The 10,155-nt window shown below is 40.3% G+C and overlaps 2 protein-coding genes across 6 annotated transcripts in view; one reads left to right on the top strand and one right to left on the bottom strand.

The window, feature by feature from the left end:
- Positions 1–8,631, top strand: part of atl2 (atlastin GTPase 2) — a 13,679-nt gene extending 5,048 nt beyond the window's left edge. The window contains exons 4-14 of the mRNA XM_024296789.2: positions 1,748–1,882; positions 1,946–2,050; positions 2,123–2,173; positions 2,258–2,314; positions 3,068–3,160; positions 3,325–3,463; positions 3,543–3,670; positions 4,574–4,630; positions 4,716–4,787; positions 4,867–5,298; positions 7,300–8,631. Coding sequence (XP_024152557.1) covers positions 1,748–1,882; positions 1,946–2,050; positions 2,123–2,173; positions 2,258–2,314; positions 3,068–3,160; positions 3,325–3,463; positions 3,543–3,670; positions 4,574–4,630; positions 4,716–4,787; positions 4,867–5,298; positions 7,300–7,419 — 1,389 coding nt within the window. The 3' untranslated portion in view covers positions 7,420–8,631. The remainder of the gene's footprint in view (positions 1–1,747; positions 1,883–1,945; positions 2,051–2,122; positions 2,174–2,257; positions 2,315–3,067; positions 3,161–3,324; positions 3,464–3,542; positions 3,671–4,573; positions 4,631–4,715; positions 4,788–4,866; positions 5,299–7,299) is intronic.
- Positions 8,632–8,816: 185 nt separating this feature from the next.
- LOC112161567 (equilibrative nucleoside transporter 1) overlaps positions 8,817–10,155 on the bottom strand; it is a 48,426-nt gene continuing 47,087 nt past the window's right edge. For all 5 annotated transcript variants that reach the window (XM_024296794.2, XM_024296790.2, XM_024296793.2 and 2 more), the window contains one exon: positions 8,817–9,925. In XM_024296794.2, the coding sequence (XP_024152562.1) occupies positions 9,814–9,925 (112 nt within the window). In that variant the 3' untranslated portion in view covers positions 8,817–9,813. The remainder of the gene's footprint in view (positions 9,926–10,155) is intronic.

Genomic DNA, 10,155 nt, shown 5'->3' with positions numbered 1-10,155 from the left:
ACTCTGAATATCTCTCATGACAAAAAGGAAAATCATGTTTTCTCTTTACATAAATCCTCATTCATTGGGCATCTTTTAACACAAATAAACCTTTTCTGGGCTAAAGTTTCTTAACGTATTTCTACCTAATTCACCTTTGCTGAAGGATAAATTCTCAAGTTTTCTCAAATCAGCAATTTTGTTTGTTTGATCTTCATTTTCCATTAAAATGATTCCAGCTGGTTAGAACTTTATGATGATCATTTTTCCTTCAACGTCAAAGTGGAGGCTAACAACCGAGTGCTAGCTTCAGCTACTTCTGACTTTTAAGGTGTGATGGATAAATAAAGCAAAATAAAATGACGTAACCGTCGTAAAGCTGTTATTTTCTAAATGTAATATAAAAAAGAATCCACCGTGTCTCCAACTTTATTATCTATGTATGTGAAACAGTAGAGTCTGTCGCCGCTGTTAGAGCTGCTTCTGCTACGAGATCAACTGTGTCAGTAATTTCATATGTGGAGGAAAACGTCTGGTTTTGCAGTAGACAGCAGCTCTATTGTTCTCTGAAGATGAAGATGAAGGCTCTTCTTCTCCCAGAAGAAACTTTCCAAATATGTTTATTGTTTGGTTTTTGTTAGCTTTTTAGCTAGCAATCCAGGTAGCCGCTTTAAGTCATGTGACCAAGATGGATGTTGAGAACAGAATCCATCAGTTTTCCTAATTAAAACTTCCTTCAGGATCAGAAAATTAACAGAAATAATCTAAATTAGCGCATCTATAATTTTTTTGTGTCTGCGGCGCGGTACCAAGTGACCCACGGACCGGTACTGGTCCACTGGTTTAATCTACTGATAAAGGATCCTCTTTCGTAGCACCCCAGAGCATGCATTAGGTAAATGCATCCTACATGAACTATTGTTGCCTTCTAGGCCAAAAACATTCTTTTGGTCATAGTGTTTTGTAACTGAAAGGTGCATCTGCTCACATGTGATAAGTAAACCCCCCGCCGCTCATCCTTCACCTTACCTGAACTCTTAAGTGACACTTAGTCAACAGAAACCACAAACTGGTGGAAAACGACTTTATGTTTAATCCTCAAATGCATTCAAGCTACAGAAACTAACTGTAAACAAACTGTTGCGCAATAAACGAACAACCGAGATCCACCCCCGTTCCTTAGAATTTTCCATTCATGCATTTACCCCCCTGGGGGGGTGTCAAAATGCCACTCTAGTGCAGTAGTGTTGCACCAGAAAGGATGTTCCTGCGGATCGAAAGATGTGATGCAGAAGACAGGGGGCGGGGCAACGGCGCTCCATTCATACCTATGAAAACAAGTAAGACGGGACAGTTGTTGCTTCATGCTGGAGAAGTCTGATCTCTACTCTGATGGTTGAACACTTATTTTGAGTTTAAATTGATTTATTTTTTGCTGCTTGTCTAACTTCAGTGGAACTGGGAAAATCAGACGTATAAGTGTAGCTTTTATTTAAGCTGAAAAAGCGGTCCCTTAGAGGTAAAACAAGAGTTTGTGTGAGACCGGTTTCCTTATCTGCTCCATCATCTACTGATAGTTGAACGTTTTTGGCCAGAATCAACAAAGCTTTACTGGTCGCCTCTTTTTTACTCTCAGAATTGTTAAAATGTTAACTAAAGTATTACTATAACACATTTAGGATTGTTTTTTGTTAAGTTACTGAGCCTTCAGGTTAAATTTTTCTCTCTTCTAAAAAACGTCATCTTCTTTTATGTTTTTGTCCTTCAGTCGAAGGAATGCTGGATGGGCGGCGATGACGACCCCCTGACAGGGTTCATCTGGAGAGGAGGCTGTGAACGGGAGACCACAGGAATCCAGGTTTGGAGTGAAGTCTTTGTGGTGGACAAGCCCGACGGCAGCAAGGTAAGCTGACCTGAACCTGTGAGTCGGGAGTCTGCAGACATGCTCACCTGCTGCCGCCTGCAGGTCGCCGTGCTGCTGGTCGACACTCAGGGAGCGTTCGACAGTCAGTCCACCATCAAAGACTGCGCCACCGTGTTCGCCCTCAGCACCATGACCAGCTCCGTCCAGGTGACGCTGCAGCAGCTTTTCTGTTTAAGCAGCTCCTTTTTCCAGATGTTTACATTCTTGTTTGTTTTTTAGGTGTACAATCTGTCCCAGAACATACAGGAGGACGATCTCCAGCATCTGCAGGTTTGGTTTAAGATTTCTGTCTGCAGCAAAGACTCTCAATGTCGGAATTCTGTCAAATCTGATTATGCTTATCTTTCCTTAAAGCTCTTCACAGAATATGGCCGACTGGCGATGGAAGAGATTTACTTGAAGCCTTTCCAGGTACAGACGGGATTTGGATGTTTTGGGATGTAGTAGAGGGAGAACTTTTCTTAAGAATAGAAGCGTATGAAGCGGAGCAGACGGTAACTAGTTCTCATGGGACAGTGTCTGGATAGCAAGCGGTGCGCACTAGAAACTAGTTTTGTTTTTTACTTTGATTTTTGCGTTTTACTTTAATGTCACTGGTTTTATTTTATTTTTTTTATACTTTACGTCCCTTTAGAGAGTCAAATTTTTGTTGATTAAAAAGAAAAATAACGGTTGTGTCCAAATTCCTCCCCAGCTACTAAATAAATTTATAGTGCGCTGGATTTTAAAGGTAATTTGGAAAACATACTTTTTTCGTTTTTCTAAAAACCGTATATGACGTCACCGATTTCACAAACTGAAATTGAATAAAAACGAACATTTCACTGCGTTTATTTATGACTCCACTGTGTTCTGATGGTAAAATGTCAATGGTTTATTCAAATATTGCATTTAAACACATTTTTTGTTCGAAATTGTTCAATCACAATGCATTGTGGTCTATATCTGCTAATCTAGTGACCATCGATGTATGCTAGTTTTTTGCAATGACTTCTGGGAAATTTGGAATTGGTAGATTCGAACAACTCTAGAAAATGGTGAACGCTCTATAATATGATAAGGGAGAAAGTCGCACACAACCAACGTTGTTTTTTAATGTAAATGTAACCGTGTCATTGAGCTGAAGGTCTGTTTACTCAGTTGTCGCTTGTATTTTTGTCTTAGTCCCTGATGTTCCTGATTCGTGACTGGAGTTATCCGTATGAGCATGAATACGGCCTGGAGGGAGGGAACGCGTTCCTGGAGAGAAGGCTGCAGGTTAACATTCTATTACGCTATAACAAATATACATTTTTGCAAAAACAGAAACCAAACGTCATTGAACAAAAGTATCCCACATGCATTCAGGAATTGGCTTGACAGCAGCCATTCTTGTGAGAGAACGACTTCAAAAACCCACATTTGTTCACTGGCTCTGACAGGTGAAGCAGAACCAACACGAGGAGCTGCAGAACGTGAGGAAGCACATCCACTCCTGCTTCTCCCAGATCGGATGCTTCCTGCTGCCACATCCCGGCCTCAAAGTGTCCACCAACCCCAAGTTTGACGGCAGACTCAGAGGTGAGAAAGTAAAGAACAGGTGTGAGGTTTTAACGGATTCGTGCTGGACTGAGATGTGTCTGCCGTTCGTGTTCTCTAGATATTGACGAGGACTTTAAGAAGGAGCTGGCCAATCTGGTGCCGCTCCTGTTGGCTCCTGAGAATCTGGTGGAGAAGGAGATCGGAGGAAACAAAGTCACCTGCAGAGATCTGCTGGAGTACTTCAAGGTCCATTTGTTTATGACATCACACATATGTCGAGAAACTTTAACCGTACAGCTATAAAATTATATTTTAATAGAAATAAAAATAGTTTTCAAACAAAACTTTGGTTACATATAGAAAGGTTTTTAGATTTGTGTTTTCAAATTTTGTGTTTTTAATATTAATTGTGTGAACTCTTCACAGCATTCATACATACAGCTAATATTTTAGCATTATGCTAGCTGTTTTGGCAAGATTTGAACAATTTTCCAATTTTTTAAAGATAATTTAGAGTTTAGCTAATATTTTAACAATATGCTAGTTGTTTTGGCAAAGTTAGACATTTTTCCATTTTTTAGGATAATTTGGAGTTTGCCTAATATTTTTACAGTATGCTAACTATTTCGGGAAAGTGTAAAATTATTTCAATTTTTTCAAGCTGTTTTGGCCAAATATGACATTTTTCATTTTTTTAGGATAATTTGGAGTTTGGTTAATATGTTTACAGTATGCTAGCTACTTTGTCAAATTTGATATTTTTTTTTCATTTTTTTAACCATAATTCTGAGTTTCTGTAATATTTTGGCATTATGCTAGCTGTTTTGGCTAACTTAGGAGTTTTTTGTTTTTTTTTTGTCTAATTTAGAGTTTAGCTAATATTTGAACAATATGCTAGCTGTTTTGGCGATATGTTTCCAGTTTTTCGCTTTTATTGGCTAATTTGGCATTTAGCTAGTATTTTAGCAATCTTCAGGCTTTAGCATTTATAGCTAGCTATCAGTTTCAGCATTTTAAGCTATCAGCTCCAGCATTATCACAGATAATGCCAGGTATCTGGTTGTGGTTTATCTTTGTCTTTTTGACCTCCTGGATTTTACAGGATGTTTTTTTTGCTAAATGCTTAACAGATTCTTTTCATCTCTGCAGGCCTACATCAAGATCTACCAAGGGGAGGAGCTACCTCACCCAAAGTCTATGCTGCAGGTGAGTTTCTGTCTGTTCTATTCGGGTTGCTAATCTGATTTTACCTTCACATTTAAGTTTTATATTCGGTTTTCCTTTTTCTTAGGCAACTGCAGAGGCTAACAATCTGACTGCAGTGGCTGGAGCCAAAGACATGTACAGCAAGAGTATGGAGCAGGTAGATGCTCCGCCCCTTTCAGTCTGTGTGAATCGCAGCTGAAATCGCAGCTTCAGAATGTTTGTGTTTCTGCCCACAGATCTGCGGAGGAGACAAACCCTACATCGCCCCAGCCGACCTGGAGCGCTGCCACGAGGAGTTCCGCGAACACTCCGTCCACTTCTTCCGCTCGGTGAAGAAAATGGGCGGCGAGGAGTTCTGCCAGCGCTACCAGAACCAGCTGGAGGCCGAGCTGGACGAGACCTACTCCAGCTTCACCAAACACAACGACGGCAAGAACATCTTCTACGCGGCCCGCACGCCCGCTACGCTCTTCGCCGTCATGTTTGTCACCTACGTGTTGTCGGGGGTGACGGGCTTCATCGGCCTCAGCACCATCGCCTCGCTGGCTAACCTGGTGATGGGCGTGGCGCTGCTGTCTCTGTGCGCCTGGGCGTACGTCAAGTATTCGGGGGAGTTTCGGGAGCTGGGAGTGCTGATAGACGAGGTGGCTGAAACTCTCTGGGAACAGGTGAGTCCTTTACATATTACAGTTTTTAAATGAGATTGTGTTAAGGAGGGAAACCTTCATCTTTATGTCCACGGGAGGAAAATAGGAAATGAGGAAACTCCTGCTTCCTCATTTCAGAATTCTTATTCCTCTGCATTTTTGGAAGGTTTCCTGCAGATTCATCCTAAATTCAGAGATTCTCTTTAGGTCACATAAATGCTCTTCAGTCTTTCTTTTTTCCAAAAACGTCAAATAATTGTCATGTTCTGTCTTTAATTCAATAAAATGTCAATCACAGAATATTCAAATAAGTTTATTTTAGACAGTTTTATTACGCTGATCTCACAGCAGCACAGCAGTCGGTTCCAGAGGATTAAACCTCACAAACCTGAGCAAACGGAAATCAAGCTTTAATTTAACGCAGACCTTAAAAAATCCAACCAACCCCAGATCATTAGTCTACTACCACCATGCTCACCTGTGGCTTTATGTCATCAACCCACAGAATTTTTCATCATTTCGAGAGAACAGAGACGAGTTTGAAGACTGTCTGAGACGCTGCTGCGTTTGTCCTCCTTAAAGGTTTTATTGCAGCAAAGAACCTAATGAGAGACTCTAAAGTTCTTCCATCCTCGCCTCTTACGGTTTATAAATATACTTTTGGTTTTTCAAGATGCAATGCACCAGAATGCACTGGAGTATTTGATATAGTTATAGTATTTTGATCTCATAAATTGACTTCAATGATCACATTTTTTATGTGATACTTATTTTTTTCCCTTTTGAACCGTAACTATAAACCACGACACAATCTGAGCCGCGAGGTTTGTGATCCGTTGTTGCTCTTAGGTAGAGATACTCGGGATCCACTCCAAAAAGCTTGAGTGCAAATAATTGTACTATATAAAAGTAGTACTATTATATATTCTACAGGAATACAAATTTGTTGATTTGAAGTGTTTTTTTTTTACAATAAAATTTTAAAAATAGAGACTGAAGTTACACTTACTGACTTAAGTTATGAAAAAACACATTTTCTTTATCACTGGAACTTCACTGGAGCTCCAACAGTTTACATAATAAACATGATTTCAACAGATTCTAAAAGCAGTTTCACACTGATGTACAACGCTACTCAGCAGTGAGGTTCATCTGTAACATGTCCATCCGATTCTGTCTTTGAAAAAAGCTACTTTTGGCATCAGATTTGCACTAATATGTGACGTTTTAGAACGTAAGTGTTGCAGAACTTTGTGGATAGAAAACCTACAGAGAACATTTTCAGGATTTATTGTTAAATAACCCAAAATAAAAGTGATTTTTATTGTTTATGTCACTACTAAAATTAACCAGCAGAAGGTTGATTTAAGAAATGTGTTTAAAGTGACGAACACTATTTGTTTCTTTCTAAATCTTTGTGTTTTATCAGTTTTGTTCATTCGGACCCCCTGTTCTTTATAAAGGTATAAATAATCATGATTTTAACACACAAAAATACATATACATTGCAACAAACATATTAATAAAAAGTAAGAATTGTGGTTTGATCTGTGAACAGTTGAAATTCGTCCATCAGATCGCCGCTCAAGCAACAATCTGCAGTAATTTGAGTCCTGAAGATCTCACAGCGTTTGTGTCGCAGCAGCTCTTTAGGAAGAAGATTTTCATCTTTGTTCCTTCAGTCTGGGCAAAAGTGTCTGACCTGAATGTGAAAGTAGTCGTTAAGATGGGGATTTATTCTGTTGAACGTCTACTTATGTTTGTATTTATCATCTTTTTCTCAAACCTCTTTATTTTTTTGCTCTCTTCATTCCTTATCGTCTCATTTCTGCTGCTGCTTCTTTCTCTGTTCTGTCCATCTTCCTGCTTTAGAGAAGATGGTCAAAAACGATCCTAATGAACAGTAAACATCTATCATAAATGTGGAAATATTGTCGGAAGAAATTAGTTTTTTCTGTTGATAAAATATTTCAAAATAAAAGCGGTCCTCTCTCATTCTGCCTTCCATCTTTTCTTCTGCAGGTGTTGAAGCCGCTCAGTGAACATTACATGGAGGACAACGTCAGACAGACGGTGGTGAACTCCATCAAAGCCAGCCTGACGGAACAGAGCTCCCAGAACACCAAGTTAAAGCCTCACTGACCCCCCCCGGTTCCCCCCTCCCCACCCGAATCATTGTCCCGTCCCGTCCTAGAACTGTGGAAGTAGTTGAACACCAAAGCTGACCTTGTTTTTATTTTTACTGTTGGTCTGCCCGCTCTTCAGCGCCCCCAGTGCCTCGCAACAAAAACTGCACTACGGTGGCGGTGATCACCTCCTGCCAAAATCTCAAACTGTAAGAACCCCCCCTCCCCACCCCCTCCTGCACACGGCTGCACCCGCTTTAGGACTGACCTGCATTTCAGGGAAAGCTGACCGGAGCCGCTGCACGCCGCCTTTCTCACCTTTCACCACCGAGCGGCCGGCGAGCTGATTCTCAGGTTTGGTGGAAACCAGAACTTCCTGTCGGATTTAGACGCATTTTATGATTCACCTTTAGACTCAGGCTGCTTCTAGATGAGACGGCGACTCAGAGCGTCCCTTTAAGGTCGTCCCGTGCTGTTTGAGGGTCGGTTTAGAGACCTCCAGGGTCTGTCGAGGACCTGCCAGTATTTATCTGCATGCTGTTAGGAGCCTTTAAAGCTGAATAGTTGACAGTTTCCTCTCCTGCTGGTTGATTTCTGCGTATTTGTTGGTGAATTTATAGATCAAGTCCAGAATTTCTTCTTCTGTTTTCATTCACGAGCCAAAATGATCTGTAGACGCTGTCGAGAACTGGAGTCTGCACAGCTGTCTTCCTGTTCCAGATGTTTTTGTTTCATTCATATCAAAGCTGACAGACAGGAGAGCTGAAGCCATGTGCCCCCCCCCATCAGCAGGGGTTCGGTCTTCCAGTTTTCTATTGCACATTAGAAACCGATCTGAACGTATCACACTAATAACTAAAACTGTCTGAAAGTTTTTGTGTTTTTTGCATTGATTCCTTCCATGATTTTCGCCTTAGACGGCCGTCTTCTGTCAATCGGGCATGTATGTTGATCGAAGTATTTAAATAAACTTTGTACACATTTTATAGAGAATCATCGGTTAATGACGGCTGTTTTCTTAAGTCTGGTCGATCGATTAAGACGCTGCTGTAGATTTCCGTTAGTTTCTCCTGTTCAGAAGATGAAGTGTGACGTGAAAACATGGATCCTTACAGGACTTTTTCCTCCGGTTGGCAGACGATACAGATGTCTGCCTTTCAAAATAAAACGCCTCCTAATTTATTTTTTGATTAAAATGTTTACATTAAGAATAAACGATAAAAATGTTTTGGCATTCTTACTTTGATTCACATAATACAGTTTCTACACTATTCCATTATGTAATTTAAGAAATTTATAGTTAGATAAATTGTAAAATGTTTTGTTAAATCTATTATAAATTGTGACATTTCTTTTCCCTGAAACTCTTACTGTTCATGCAAGTCTAAAAACAGCCACCAGGGGGAGCCAAAGTCTTAAAAATACATTTATTTCCTCGTGTAAGCAGACTTGTATTTAATACCTCAAACACCAATGTTGGCTTTAAATGAACAGGCTTTTCAGATACATACAGCTATCATGTTAGCAGATGTTTATAGAGAAGCATTTTATTAAAAAAAAAAAAAAACTGTTATTAAAGGGCTTATTTGAAGTGAAGGGTAAAAGGTCTCTCACGATCGCTCACTTTAAAAACATCAAACACTGCAGGTAAAATGTCCTTAAAACAAACCCACAACAAACAAACACAAAAAAGATTAATTCTTCTAATCCAAACAGAAAAACTAATCTTCAGTCGGGTTTGTTAAATAACACTTTTTAGAGGCCAGAGGGAGATTTATCCCTCAGTGGCCTATTTTATCTTTACGTCACCGACGGATATTATCTCTGTCTGCTTTAAAAAAACATAATTTTCTAGGTTTTTCAGACACAAAACTTCATTAAAGAAAATACTTTTCATTCAAGTCAAACTGAACTCCTCGCCGGCGATGACTTCATGATCCGATAGACGTCCTGGAGTCTGGAGTGAAGCGGATCAGCGCCAGCTTCCCTTCAGTTTCTTTTCTCGTCTGAGCTTTGGTTTGAACAGATCTGAAGATCGCCGTTTTAAACTCCACCGTCACCCTGATGCTCTTGGAGGTCTGAATATTTGCAGACGGTCTAAACTAAAACTACATCAGGGATGATTTCTGCTCTAGAGTCTAAAAAAGCTACATTTATATGAGGTTTGGCTCTAGTTACACTCTTTGATCGGTGCTAAAGTCTCCAAACAAAAACTTAAAGCAAAGGCTCGGCCGCTGTGCTGCCAAGTGTAGGAAAATACAGAAACGGACATGTTTGAGCTCCGGCTGCTGAGTCTCTATGGCGACGCAGGAAGAAAACCCAGCTCCTCTAGCGGGTCGTCCGTGTTCTCCAAAGCAGCTCCGGGGATGAGGGTTTTATCTACATGGACTTGAAGGTTCTGCAGGAGGTTCTAGACCATGTCCCTGAGAGCAAAGGAGATCGCTGCACCCAGCGCCAAGCCGAGGGACAGGAAGAAGGCCATGATGGCGCCCGCCGTTTCAGCCTGATGCGACGGCACTTTCCTGGAGAGCGAACGAGAGAATGTTGATGAAGAAATGAGCATTTCTTTACATCCTGAACTCCAGACGGTTTTCTGACTGACTTAAAGATAAAAGACCTTGAAGTCTTAGAAGATAAAATATCTAAAAGTCCCATATGGGGTCAAATGAGGATCAGCTTAAAGTGAACAAAAAAACTGATTGTATTTCAAGTTTTCAGACATTGTAATTTAAAACTTTTTTTTTTTTAATTT

Source organism: Oryzias melastigma, linkage group LG15 (genome assembly GCF_002922805.2).
Source record: "Oryzias melastigma strain HK-1 linkage group LG15, ASM292280v2, whole genome shotgun sequence".
In the NCBI taxonomy this organism is placed as follows: domain Eukaryota; kingdom Metazoa; phylum Chordata; class Actinopteri; order Beloniformes; family Adrianichthyidae; genus Oryzias; species Oryzias melastigma.
This window is presented reverse-complemented; position numbering and strand designations above follow the sequence as displayed.